Raw genomic sequence first — 14787 nt, 5'->3', positions numbered from 1 at the left:
TTATCCTAGTTCTGTGTACGTGTGTGTTTATTCATTGCTAACCTATTGCATTTATATCCTTACTATTAGAGTACTGTGTTACTTATTTCTTTAATAAAACTTTCATAGTTCCAGTAATCCAGGCTCCAACTAAGTGGTCCATTTCTGCTGGTTTGGCAACCCAGTTACGGGGCACGTAACAGTCCTTATAGACAGTTGCGGGAATCGAACCCAGGCCACTGGAACTGTTACACTAACCGCTACGCCACAATGTGTTACACTAACAGCATCTTTTTGCATGCAAACCCTGTTGTGTTTTTAGAAGCTGTTTTAAGAGAAGCTGCCTGCAAAAATGCCATCACTCTAAGATGCCAATTTCTAAGCTCCTGGGATGTCTTTGAAATGAATGATCCAGAGCTAGTTGATAACAAGTCCCAATGAAGGGCTGACTTTTTATTCCTCTCCATGGATGCTGCCTGTCCTGCTGAGATCCTCCAGCATTTAGTGTGTATTACTCAAAATTTCCAGCACCTGCAGAATCTTGTGTCTGTGATAATATTCCCTACTGTATGGCCAAAGCTGCTCAGGTACCTGTACAGCAAGTATGCACAGTAAATTAAACTCACTGTAATTACAGCGTTTTCCAGGCCAGATACAAATTCTTAATTATGTAACCAGAAGAGATTGCCGCAGATGCTGGAAATCCAGATCACCACACAAAATTCTGGAGAAACTCAGCAGGTCAGGCAGCATCCATTGAGATGAATAAACAGTTGATGCTTTGGGCCAAGACCCTTCATCAGATATGGAAAGGAAGGGGAAAGAAACTCCATTCTGCCCCCTTCTGGCTCCTGCCCCATTTCTTTCTGTTTATTTCTTTCCATAGATGCTACCCAAGTTGCTGGGTTAACATGGAACACAGAATGTAACACAATAAGGCCTTCTGGCCCATGATGTTGTGTTGCCCTTTTAACCCGCTCTAAGATCAGTCTAACTCTTCCATCCCACATATTCCTCCCTTCTGAGTCCTGATGAAGGGTTGCAGCCTGAAACATCGACAGTTCGTTCTCCCTCCGTAGATCCTCAACTGACCGAGTTCCTCCTGCAGTTTGTGTGTTGTTTTTAAAAGAATATTATTTAAAGATGCAGCATGGTAACAGGCCGAACAAGCCAGTGCCGCCCTATTACATCCATATGATCAATTAACCCACCCACTAACCCGTACGTCACTGGAATGTGGGAGGAAATCAAAGAACCTCGAGGAAACTCACATGGTCACATACAGACTCCTTACTGACAGCGGTGGGAATTAAACCTGGGTCATTGGCGCAGAACAACTTCACGCTAACTGTTCCTCTACTGTGCTACTCGATACATAATTGTTCTTAATTATGTATTAGCTGCAGATCGCTAGGTAACACTACTGAGTCAAGAGTTGGAAGTTCACATCTCCTGCCTCAAGACCTTGAGTACAAAGTTGTCCATTCCAGCTGCTTCAGTGGGGGAGAGGTGCTGTCAAACATACGTACCCTCAGGCAGTCTGGAAAGATTCCATGACATTGTGTATACAAGGGAGTAAAATGATGTAAAAATCAGGCAGGAGAATAATTGAGAAATGGGACCAACCAGCACCAGATTGGAGAAGACTCCGAGAACTGGAGCCTAGGTCTGCGAGTCTGCTGGGGAAGTTGGGGCCCGGTGTCTGTAAATCCACGAGCCTCCTGAAGGCTGAAGAGGACAGCCTGTCGTGGGGTTGGAGGACTGTGTATGTGTGTGGGTAAGTGGGAGGGAGGGATGGAGGAATGGGGCTTGTTTCACTGTTGCTTTGTACGTTCTGTTTTGTTATGTTGTGTGTTGCTCTGCCGATCCTTATGGGAATGCTACATCAGTGTGACGGAATGTGTGGTGACACTTGCAGGCTGCCCCCAGCACATCCTTGGATGTGTTGGTGATTAACGTTAATGGTATATTTCACTGTACATCTCAATGTACATACGATAAATAAATCTGAATCTGATCTGAAACCAGAATTGGCTTTTACGGTCAACTTCTGCTCTAACATCCCGTTTCTCACTGCACTCAGTTCTGATCGCCTCACTATAGGAAGGATATGGAAGCTTTAGAGAGGGTGCAGAGGAGATTTACCAGGATGCTGCCTGGATTAGAGAGAATGCCTTATGAGGGCAGGTCAAGCAAACTAGGACTTTTCTCTTTTGAGTGGAGGATAAGAGGTGATTTGATGGTGGTATACAAGATGATAAGTCAATTTGAGTGAATAACCAGAGACTTCCTCCCCCCAGGGTGGAATTGACTAATATAAAAGGGCATAATCTAAGATAGCACACACAAAATGCCGGAGGAACTCAGCAGGTCAGGCAGCATCTATGGTAACGAATAAACTGTTGGCATTTCAGCCCGAGACCCTTCTTCTGAACTGGAAAGGTGATTGGAGGAAAGTATAGGGGGAATATCAGGGGTAGAAGAGTGCTGGGTACATGTAACATGCTGCCAGGGCTAATGGCACAGGCAGATACATATAAAAGACTCTTGGATAGGCACATGGATGATAGAAAAATGAAGTGCTATGTGGGAAGGAAGGGTTTGATCTTGGAATAGGTTAAAAGGTTGACACAACATTGTGGCTCAAAGGGCCTGCTCAGTATTATGTTCTATGCTCTTTTAGAACTACAGGATATCTCAAAGTCTTTTTTTTGTTTCCCATCACAACCGCCTGTAAACACAGTAAGCGTTCCTTGCCAACAGCCAACAATACAATAGCACACCTACCTTCCCTCCAGTCGACTCAAAAGCTCAAAGAATTCCTGGGTATTAACGTACAGGTTCCAATCCTGAAAAGCCATGAAACAAAAACTTGTTGAGTGTAATCTGTGACACAGTACACATCGAACCAGCAGGCCTTGTTTCAAACCATGCCCTCCTGGAAGAAAGGTGCAAGTGAATGGATCTCGTGTAAATCTTGCAGATGCTAGAAATCTACAATAACACACATACACAATGCTGGAGGAAATAAACAGGTCTAAAGTTCTCTTCTACTTTAAAAATTAAAATCGCAGTGTCTCTTTGAAATATCCATATAAACATCCAGATTTGCTTCTTACTCAATGCTAGGCAACTCAAAGCCCTCTACTTGGAATGGGAATGCTCCATTACTGTAAAGTATAGCTTTACTTCCATTACAACCACAAAACAAGAGATAACAGAAAGTTACATGGGTTGCTTTATGTACATACAATCAGTATATGTATATAACAATTATTTGTACATTGTGTTTTATAGGATTGTTTTATCTTTTGTATTTTTATTCTATTCTTTATACTTAACTGTTTTTTTTGTGCTGCATTGGATCTGGACTAATAATCATTTTGTTCTCCTTTACACTTGTGTATAGAAGGATGACAATAAACAATATTGCATCTTAATTCTTGACAAGAGGATATATTTGAAAAGGCTGATACATTTCATGTGAATCTCAATGGGTTGAGCAGCATCTGCGGGAGGAAAGAAACTTGACATTTCAGGGCGAACCCCAGCATCAGGACTGAGAATAGCGAGGCGAGATAACCAGTATAAAGAGAAGGAGAGTGGCAAGACAGGAGGCAGCAGTGAATGGTGCACTGAGGAGGGGTGTTAGATGATGGGCAGGTTACACCAGGTAAGGGAGGGGAGGGGAGGGGAGCAGAGGTGGAGTTGGAAGGCAGTAAGAGACAGGGACACAAAATTGAGAGGCAGATGATGCAAAGTAGGGGGACAGGAATGTGAAGATGCGATACTGGAAGGTGATAAGTGGGAACACTAAGGGCTAGAGGTGGACTCTAATAAGTAAAGGAGGTGAGAATGAGAACTATTAGAGGAAAGATGAATGGCAGACAGAACCAGAACCAATGGTAACCAAAGATAATGGCAAGGAAGTTGGAGAGAGCTCAGGCAGTATTCTTTAATATTGAGTTGTTGAGATTTGGAGTGTTCTATGCAAGAACATGGTGGGATCAGTTTCAAGAAAATCACTCAATCTTAAATTATTAGTGCAAGAGAGAAGATTTACAGGATATCAGTAGAACAATAGGGTAACCTATCAGCAACACAAAATGCTGGAGGAACTCAGCAGACCAGGCAGCAACTATGGAAAAAAGTACAGTCGACATTTTGGGCCAAAACATTTTGTGTGTTGCTCGGTTTTCCAGTATCTGCAGATTTTCTTGTTTGTGGGTAATCTATCAGTATTTGCATGTGTATGATGAGCCAAACTGTCTTCTTTTAAATCACAGCAATTCACAAGTCCATCCAAGTACAGGTGAATGTTATGCAGAGGGTGCACTGATCTTATTTTCCCACTGCCACTAAGATGACTTTTAGAACAAATGCCAAAAGACTATCTGTTGATGGACCCATGGTCAGGATACAAGCATGGGATAACCAGGACTGACAACATTAAAGTCCCATCTGAGCGGTGCCATCACTTAGGTAGACTGCACATGATTGATATTGTCTGATTGCTATAGGCAGTTGTGAAGGCCAAGTTATTTGGGTATATTTAAAGTAGAATTTGATAGGTTTTTGATCTGTAAGGATATTGAATGTTACAGGAGAAGGTGGGAGAATGAGATTGAAATAAATCAATTGCTGGAATGGTGGAATAGATCAGATGGGCTGAATGGCCCAATTCCGATCCCTGTCTTCTGGTCTTATGGACTGGATATTTAGACAGCTCTCTTGATAAATGTGCACAGAGGGTCAGTTGAATAATTTAATGACATTAGGCACTAAATTTTAAATGTAAATCCAACAATTGCAGGAGGTTTGGATTACACCGAATACTTTAGCAGTCTTTGCTTCTTTAAGTGATTCTACAAGACCATAAGATATAGGAGCAGAATTAGGCCATTTGGCCCATTGAGTCTGCTCTACCATTTCTCAGCCCCAATCTCCTGCCTTCTCCTCGTATCCCTTCAAGCCCTGACTAATCAAGAATCTATCAACCTCTGCCCTCAATATACATAAAGACTTGGCCTGTGGCAAAGAATTCCACAGATTCACCGCTCTCTGGCTAAAAAAATTCCTCCTCATCTCTGTTCCAAAAGGACGTCTTTCTATTTTGAAGCTGTGTCCTCTGGTCTTAGACTCTCCCATCATAAGGAGCATCCTCTCCACATTCATTCTATCAAGGCCATTTGCCATTTGATAGGTTTCAATGAGGTCACCCCTCATTTTTCTGAATTCTAGTAATTATAGGCCCATAGCCATCAAATGCTTTTCATATGACAAGCCATTCAATTTTCATAAACCTCCTTTGAACCCTCTCTAGTTTCATCACAACATTTAAGGGGCCCAAAATTGCTCACAATACTTTGTGAGGCCTCACCAATGCTTTATAAACACTACATTCTTGCTTTTATACTCTAGTCCTCTTGAAATGAATGGTAACATCGCATTTGATTTCTTCACCACAGACTCAACCTGCAAATTAACCTTTAGGGAATACTGCACATGGGCTCCCAAGTCCCATTGTACCTCAGTTTGTTTTTGCATTTTCTCTCCATCTAGAAGATGGTCAACCATTATATTTCTACCAAAGTGCATGATCATACACTTCCCAACACTGTACTCCATCTGCCATTTCTTTGTCCATTCTCCTAATCAAAGTCCTTCTGTAGCCTCTCTACTTACTCAAAACTAGCTGCTCCTTCACCTATTTTCATATTGTCAGCAAACTTTGCAACAAAGCCATCAATTCCATCATCCAAATCATTGACATATAATGCAAAAAGAATCTTTCCCAACACAGACCCCTGTGGAACACCACTAGTCACTGCCAGTCAACCAGGAAAGGCTCATTTTATTCCCACTCTTTGCCTCTTGCCAATCAGCCACTACTTTCTCCATGCTGGAATCTTTCCTAGGCTTGTAGCTTGTTAAGTAGCCTCAGGTGTGGTACCTTGTCAAAGGCTTTCTGGAAGTCCAAATACACATCAAATGATTCTCCTTTGTCTATCCTGCTTATTATTTCTTCAAAGAATTCCAACAGATATGTCAGGCAAGATTTTCCATTGAGGAAACTATGCTGACGATGACCTATTTTATCTTGTTCCTCCAAGTACTCTGAGACCTCACCCTTAATAATCAGCTTCAACATCTTCCCAACCAGTGAGATCAGACTAACTTGCCTATAGTTTCCTTTCTTTCGCCTCTCTTCCTTCTTGAAGAGTGGAGTGATATTTACAATGTTCCAGCCTTCCAGAACTATTCTAGAATCTATTGGTTCTTGAAAAACCATTACTAATACCTCCACAATCTCTTCAGCCACCTTTTTCACAACCCTGGAGTGTACACTGTCATGTCCACATGACTTATCTACCTTCAGATCTTTCAGTTTCCCAAGAACCTTCTCTCTGGTAATAGTAACTTCACTTCATAACCCCTGACACCTGGAACTTCCACCATACTGTTACTGTCTTCCACAGTAAATTCTGCACATTTTCAAGTGGACAGACGTGAGAACTTACAATAGCTTGCAGAAAGTTCATTTCCAGAGTGTTGACCACTTGAACGTCCAACTTGCCGGCAGCTCCCCACTCATCGTTAAACACTTCCTCCTCCTCTCCCTCATCGTACAGGTACTTGCTGGCCACCATCTGCAACAAAGATGAAACAGCAAGTAGAATGTGTTAACGAGGCTATTACAGTGCCACACTAGTTCACTTTCTGACCACTGCCTGCAAGGAGTTTGTATTTTCTCCCCGTGACCCTGTGGGTTTCTTCCAGGTGCTCCAGTTTCCTCCCACATTCCAAAGACATACAACTTGGGAGGTTAATTGGTAACATAGGTGTAATTGTGCAGCATAGCCTGGTTCTGTGCTGGTTCTGTGCTGTATCTGGCCTTTCGAACAACCAAAAGATCCAACCACTCATGTCCACACTGCACCAGAATATGTGGATCCTGGATTGACCTCTGCAGCCTCCCAAAGACAAGCCCAAGGAGATCATACTCAACTCAAGGGATTGCACTACTACAGCTATCTCTAAATAAAAACAGACAGACACAGCAATAACATTGCGAACTAAAAGAAATATTAAGCAAAAGAACCTAAGACCTTTTAAAGTAATACATTTTAAAGATTTATAACCATCTCTGATCAGCCTACAAGCATTTGCTAACAGTGAAGGGGTAATTGTGCAATTCTATAGTGCCATATCTTTAGTTTGGGGGCATCTGAATGCTCTTCATCTACTACTAATTACCATAAACTGCAATCAGTATTGAAAATTTAGTCTGGGGTAAATGAGAGGAAACTTTTTGCACTAGCAGTATGCTGTTGGTTGTCCATCATATTCAACAATGACAAGAGACCTGTGTGGGAGAGTTTTTAAAGTGGAAAATCCATTGCATTGGGGCAGTTCCATTCTCTCAACCTCAGAAGATTGGATCCAGTGGTACAAGTAATCTTCTCAAACTGGGGTCTTCCTTGGTTGCAGTGGATGATCATGACTTCCTTTGTGCCTTGTCAACTGCCAATATATTGTATTTGGTAATGCAAGTTTAAGATGAATGAGTGCAAGGAGATTAAGTTAGCTTCCTCCCTAAAACATAGCAGGTTAATATAATCTAAAAAAAAGGATGGAAAGGGTGGAGGCTGCAAATCCAATAGTAATTTGAGATCAAAGGCCATGATCAATGAGTGCTGGTGTCAAAACCCATAGGCTGTCGAATCTGAGTCTGGAGGTTGAACCCAAGGATCGGCATATTCAGGGAAGACCCAAGTCATCAAGACTAGAGGTTGGAAGCACGATATCTGTTAGTTTGGGGCCTATGACAAGGACTGGAGCTTGGAAACCTGAAGAAGGCCATCCCATGGTTGGAGGCCTGACTGTATTTTGCTGCTGTTGTATATAGACCGCCTGCTGCTCTACTGAACACTGCGTTGGTGCCAGAATGTGTGGTGACACTTGCAGGCTGCTCCCAGCACATCCTTAAGTTGTGTTGGTTGTTAATGCAAACAACACATTTCACTGTATGCTTTGATGTGCATATGATAAAAAATCTAATTTAATTTTCAGATAGAATAACAAATAAACTCACTAAGTCTTCTTAGATGGCACTTTCCAAACACATGACATTTACCAGCTAAAAGGACAAGGGAGCATAAGCTGTTCTTCAAACCACGCACAATCCTGATTTGGAAACAGGATTTGTTCCTTCATTGTCACTGGATCATAATCCTGGAACTTTCTTGCTAACAGCACTGTAGGTATACTCACACCTCAACAACTGCAGTAGCTCAACAAGGCAGCTCACTTGGCATCTTCTCAAGGGCAAATGGGGATGGGCAATTAAAGGAAAGATACAATGAACTGCTGGGGAACTCATCAGGTTAGGCAGCACCTGGAGAGGGAATAAGACAGTTCAGACCCTTGATTTGGACTGATGAGAAGGGTTTCGATCCTAAACATCAACTATCCATTTTCCATGAGCCATCAAGAAGCCTGCTGGTTCAAAAACAGCTTCCTTCCTACAGCCATATAGTGCTTGGAACCACCTGAAATTTTTTAACACTACTTCAGACTGCCTCATTTTCTCTCTTTAGCTTGCACTGATACTGTTATGTTAACTTTGTTGTATATGTTTTGTTAATTTAAATGTCAATTAATTGATTTGTCTGTCATGTCTGTAAAGTATTGTGCTGCTGCAAAGAGATATTTTTGTGGTATTCATATCTGTCTATGTATGCTTATGACAATGAACTTGAACTTCATTAGCCACAAGTTTGTTGGAATGTCCAGAGAATGTGGAAGGCATTGAAGAAAATCACACACTTTCTTCCTTTATATCTGAAAGAACTAAGGCAGGGCTGGTAGAAAGGCTGTTTACTCACCATGGATATTAGAAAGAGGTCAGATGAAGAGATCTGCTGCAGGTACTCAGGGTTTCGATGTCGAAGCCGTTCAATGTAGACAAGAGCAAGCATCATCGCACAAGGTGAGATACAGGCCTCTCTATGGAAAAAAGCGGACACCACCAGCTTACAGAATCATTTCTGAGAATGTAGAAGATAAAATATGGAACAGCACAGCACAGGCCCTTCATTCAGTCTACAATGCTGTGCCAATCTTCAACTTACTCTAAGATCAATCTAACCCTTCCCTCCCACATAGCTTTCCAATTTATTTCATTTTTATTTATGCATAGTTAACAGGTCCTTCAGGCCCAACAAGTTGAATTACACCCATCAAACCATTCAGTGAAGTACCTCGTTTTGCATTAAGTCAAATCAGCAAGGATTGTGCTGGGCATCCCGCAAGTGTCACCAAACTTTCGACACCAACACAGCATGTCCACAACTCACCAACGCTAGCTATACATCTTTGAAATGTGAGAGGAAACTGGAGCCCCCATGCAAGTTACAGGGAGAACGTACAAACTCCTTACAGACTGTGGCTGCAATTACCCACTAATTATCAAGTGTCTGTTCCCCACTTTACAAAGTACAACTTTTATCAAAGAATGTACAAATTATACACCTTGAGAATTTTTCGTACAGACAGCAAGAAACCCAAAGAATCCAATTTAAAGAAAAAGACCAAAATCACTGCGCAAAGAAAGAGAGAAAAACACAATCATGCAACCAATAGAAGCAGGCGACAGCATTCTGACCAGATTGAGTCCTCAGATCCGCTCTCCCTGGAGCAGCCGGAGTCGGCCCAAGCCTCAGTCTCAGTAGCACAGCAGTTGAAGCAGTTCACTGCTGAGAGATGAATGAATGTTGCGGGAGAGTGAGTTAAATCATCCCGACCCTAGTCCCTGGTCCCAACACTCAGGCTTTCAAGTCTATCTGGATTGGAGTTTAAATTGTCCAAGCACCTGGTGGTGCCTCACCCTGGGACCCAGATACCGGCATAGCAATACGCTCCGGCCGCCCAGCCCGAAGACGTTCTCAATCTCATCAAATCAGATCAGCACTTGGAATGATCCAACCTCGCAGCTGGGGTTGGATGGGCATCAAAACTCATGGGCATCAACTCATGTATTGTCACATCATTACATCTGAATGAACAGATTTTCCATGATACCCTAGTATGAGACAATAATAAACCAATTCCAATCTCTAACCATTGTCACTTTGCATTACATATCTTCATCATGCAAAAGGAGCTTGACAAATATCTAAAAATACATTCACTGCTAAAACAACTGATGACTTTTTCCACACCCTCCTCTCCAAATCGATCTCATGTTTGTCCTCTTGCCTAAACAACGATTATAAGACCAGAAGACCAGACTTAGGCCATTCGGCCCATAGTCTGTTCTGCCACTCCATGATTATCCCTCTCAAACCCGTTCTTCTGCCTTTTCCCCATAACTTATGACACACGGATTAATCAAGAACATATCAACCTCTGCTTTAAATATACTCAATAACTTATCCTCCACAGCCACCTGAGGCAATGAATTCCACAGATTTATCACCCCCTGGCTCTAGACTCATCCACTATAGACAACATCCTTCCTACGTTCACTCTATCTAGACCTTTCAATATTCAATAGGATTCAGTGAGGATGCCCTCCCCCCATTCTTCTAAACTCCAATGAGTACAGGCCCAGAGCCATCAATCACTCCTCATACGTTAACAATTTCATTCCCAGAATAATTCTCGTGAACCTCCTCTGAAACATCTCCATTGCTAGCATATTTTACCTTAGCTAAGGGGCCCAAAACTGCTCTTAGTACTCTGTGAGTTCTGACGAATGCCTTATAAAGCTTCAGGATTACATCCTTGGTCTTAAAATTCTAGTCCTCTCAGAATGAATGCTGGCATTGCATTTGCTTTCCTTCCTGCCGATTCAACCTGCAAGTTAACTTTTAGAAAGTCCTGCACAAGGGCTCCCAAGTTCCTTTGGAACTCTGATTTTTGAATTTTCTTTGTTTAGAAGATAGTCTATGCCTTTATTCCTTTTAACAGAATGGATGACCATACATTTCCCTACACTACATTTCATCTGCCACTTCTTTTCCCATTCTCCCAATCCAAGTCCTTTTACAAAATCCCTGCTTACTGAACACTACTTGCCCCTCCACCCATCTTCGTGTCCTCCACAAATCTGGCCAGAAAGCCACTGATTCAGTCATCCAAACATAATGTGAAAAGAAGCAATCACTAGTCATCGGCAGACAACCAGAAAAGGTTCCTGTTATTCCATGCTAGTATCTTTCCTGAAATACCATGTAAATACCAAGTAAACAACATCCACTGACTCTCCTTTGTTTATCTTGCCTGCTATTTCCTCAAAGAATTCCAACAGATTTGTCAATGATTTGTTATCATTGAGGACCCTGCTGTCAGCAGCCTACACCAATGTTGGGAGTAACAAGTTTAGTTTTATTTTGCATGAGAAATTGAAGTGAACCAGATACATCCAATTTTGGTCACTAAGATAAGAAAGAAGTCACAGTGCAGAGCAATTCTGAAGATGATTCCAGGTCTAAAAATTTGTTGGAAGTAGCATCACAGGTAGACAGGACAGTGAAAAAGGCATTTAGCATGCTGGCCTTCATCCACCAGGGCACTGAGAAAGAGTTGAGACATCATATTGCGGCTGTCATTTGGTGAGGCCACACTTGGGAGTGCTGTGTGCAGTCTTAGTCACTCTTGTTGTAGGAAGTATGTGGTTAAACTGGAAAATGGGCCAATAGGCTGGTCCTGGACTTATTTCCTGGCATAATTTACATATTACTATTTAATTATTTATGGTTTTATTACTATTTAATTATTTGTGGTGCAACTGTAACGAAAACCAATTTCCCTCGGGATCAATAAAGCATGACTATGACTATGACTAGATACTTACTAGGATATTGCCAAGACGAAAGGGTCTTAGTTATAGGGAGAGGTCAACTAGGCTTCGAACATAGAAGAATGGGGGGGTGAGCCTATAGAAATGTTTAAAATTATGAAAGGTAGATACAAGGTGGATGCTAACAAACTTGTCCCTGGGATGAGGGAGTCAAAAACTAAGAGGCATAGATTTAGGGTGAGAGGGGAAGGTTTAAAAGGTAACAGGGGCAATGCAGAGAGTGGCAAGGATATAGAATGAGCTGGCAGAGGAAGTGGTTGAGTTTGGTACAATAGTTTCATTTAAGAAGCACTTGGATAGGTACATGAAGGGTTGGCGCTTCGAGGGATATAGAGTGATCAAAGGAAAATGGGACTAGCTGGGCGGGCACCGTGGTCGGCATGGACTGGTTAAGCCAAAAGGCCTGAATCTGTGCAGTGTTGCTCTACGAGTCTATGGGAAGAACTGCACAAACCAATTTTGATCAGAAATAGGCCAACTGATCTTATAAAGCACAGTACAGTACGCCAAGGGCAGCACGACAGTGTAGCTGTTTGTGCAATGCTTCACAGTGCCAGTGATCGGGGGATCAATTCCTGCTGCTGTCTGTAAGGAGACTGGATGTTCTCCCTGTGACTGTGTGCGTTTCCTCCACATTCCAGATACGTACGGGTTAGGGTTAGTGAGTTGTGGGCATGCTATGTTGGTGCTAGAAGCAGGTGACACCTGTGGGCTGCCTCCAGCACATCCTCGGACCACGTTTATCATTGACACAAATAGTGCATTTCACTAAATGTCTCAATGCTTCAATGTACATTTAAAAAATAAAGCTAAGCTTTAAAAGATCTTTAAATACTGTAAATAAAAGAAAATTAAAGGGTCACTGGGCCATAAATTCAAAAGAGCTTAAAGATAACATTGGTCATAATCTCCTCATACAACATTCGATTCTAGGAACAGTGGAAGAAAAAGTGTTGTGATCATCAAAACCCACTGGACCCACAACAATAGTCCTTTATTACCTTCTGGGTCAATGAGCTGGAGCCAGCCAGCCAGCCTCTCTACATGAATGAAATGTCAATCTTTATAAGAAAACACTGCTGATCAACATTCAGTACAGAAAGTGGACTGCAGTTTTCAGAACAAATTTTGGTAACATTGTAACACCTATTATTAGAATCAAAATCAGGTTTACTATCACTGCCATATGTCATGAAATTCATTGTTTTACATCAGCAGTACAGTGCAATACATAATCATAAAAATTATAAACTCCAAGAAAATAATGAAAAAAATTAGAGTAAATAAGCAGTGCAAAATGAGAGAAAAAGAAAACAAAAGGTGAGGAAATGTCCATTCACTGGTAGAATCCACTGTCCATTCACAAGAAAACAAAAGGTGAGGCAATGTCCATTCACTGGTAGAGTTCACTGTCCATTCACAAGAAAACAAAAGGTGAGGCAATGTCCATTCACTGGTAGAGTCCACTGTCCATTCACAAGAAAACGAAAGGTGAGGCAATGTCTATTCACTGGCAGAGTCCACTGTCCATTCACAAGAAAACAAAAGGTGAGGCAATGTCCATTCACTGGTAGAGTCCACTGTCCATTCACAAGAAAACGAAAGGTGAGGCAATGTCCATTCACTGGCAGAGTTCACTGTCCATTCACAAGGGAAGAAGCTGCTCCTGAAAAGCTGAGGGTCTTCAGGCTCCTGTACCACTTCCTTGATCATGGCATTGAGAAGAGGGCATGTCCTGGTTATAGGGGTCCTTAATGATGGATGCTCCTTTTTGAGGCCTCCCTTTTAAAGGTGTCCTCGATGCTCGGCAGCCTAGTGCACACGATGGAGGAGCTGGCTGAGTTTGCAACTTTCTCCGATCCTGCGCAGTGGCCCCTCCTTACCAAACAGTGATGAGACCCATTAGAATGCTCTCCATGCTATATCTGTAGAAATTTGCGAGAGTATTTGATGACACATGAAGGTTCAAGAATTCTTAAAGAAATATAGCCGCTGTTGTGCCTTCTCTGTAATAACATCAATGTGATAGATCTTCAGAGATGTTGACATGGAGGAACTTAAAACTGCTCACCATCATAAATAATTAATCCAACTGCGATTGAAAGCATTTATAATATTTGATGCTGAATTATAGCATGCGTTAGAAAATGGTTTATTGCCTCTTCCCTAAACATACACAAGGCCCTCGGTTAGTTGGGGTTGACCGCGAATATTGTGATTGAGCTGTCTATGTGATACACAAGCTAGTATGCAAGCCAGGGCAGATGCAATTTAATGTGGATAAATGTGAAGTTATCCACTTTGGTGGCAAAAACAGGAAAACAGATTATTATCTGAATGGTGGCCGATTAGGAAAAGGGGAGGTGCAACGAGACCTGGGTGTCATTATACACCAGTCATTGAAAGTGGGCATGCAGGTACAGCAGGCGGTGAAAAAGGCGAATGGTATGCTGGCATTTATAGCGAGAGGATTCGAGTACAGGAGCAGGGACGTACTACTGCAGTTGTACAAGGCCTTGGTGAGACCACACCTGGAGTATTGTGTGCAGTTTTGGTCCCCTAATCTGAGGAAAGACATCCTTGCCATAGAGGGAGTACAAAGAAGGTTCACCAGATTGATTCCTGGGATGGCAGGACTTTCATATGAAGAAAGATTGGATGAACTGGGCTTGTACTCGTTGGAATTTAGAAGATTGAGGGGGGATCTGATTGAAACGTATAAGATCCTAAAGGGATTGGATAGGCTAGATGCAGGAAGATTGTTCCCGATGTTGGGGAAGTCCAGAACGAGGGGCCACAGTTTGAGGATAGAGGGGAAGCCTTTTAGGACCGAGATTAGGAAAAACTTCTTCACACAGAGAGTGGTGAATCTGTGGAATTTTCTGCCACAGGAAACAGTTGAGGCCAGTTCATTGGCTATATTTAAGAGGGAGTTAGATATG

At 42.2% G+C, this 14787-nt stretch overlaps 1 protein-coding gene across 1 annotated transcript in view; it reads right to left on the bottom strand.

Annotated features, from left to right (window-relative positions):
* Positions 1 to 14787, bottom strand: part of cnppd1 (cyclin Pas1/PHO80 domain containing 1) — a 64970-nt gene that overhangs the window by 11182 nt on the left and 39001 nt on the right. Inside the window, exons 4-6 of the mRNA XM_063051352.1 lie at positions 8868 to 8988; positions 6501 to 6629; positions 2767 to 2828 (exon numbers count right to left, since the gene is read on the bottom strand). Of these exons, the coding sequence (XP_062907422.1) occupies positions 2767 to 2828; positions 6501 to 6629; positions 8868 to 8988 (312 nt within the window). The remainder of the gene's footprint in view (positions 1 to 2766; positions 2829 to 6500; positions 6630 to 8867; positions 8989 to 14787) is intronic.

The sequence above is a fragment of the Mobula hypostoma genome, chromosome 6 (genome assembly GCF_963921235.1).
Source record: "Mobula hypostoma chromosome 6, sMobHyp1.1, whole genome shotgun sequence".
Taxonomy (NCBI): domain Eukaryota; kingdom Metazoa; phylum Chordata; class Chondrichthyes; order Myliobatiformes; family Myliobatidae; genus Mobula; species Mobula hypostoma.
The sequence above is the reverse complement of the archived record's forward strand: the minus strand, read 5'-3'. Positions and strand labels throughout refer to the sequence as shown.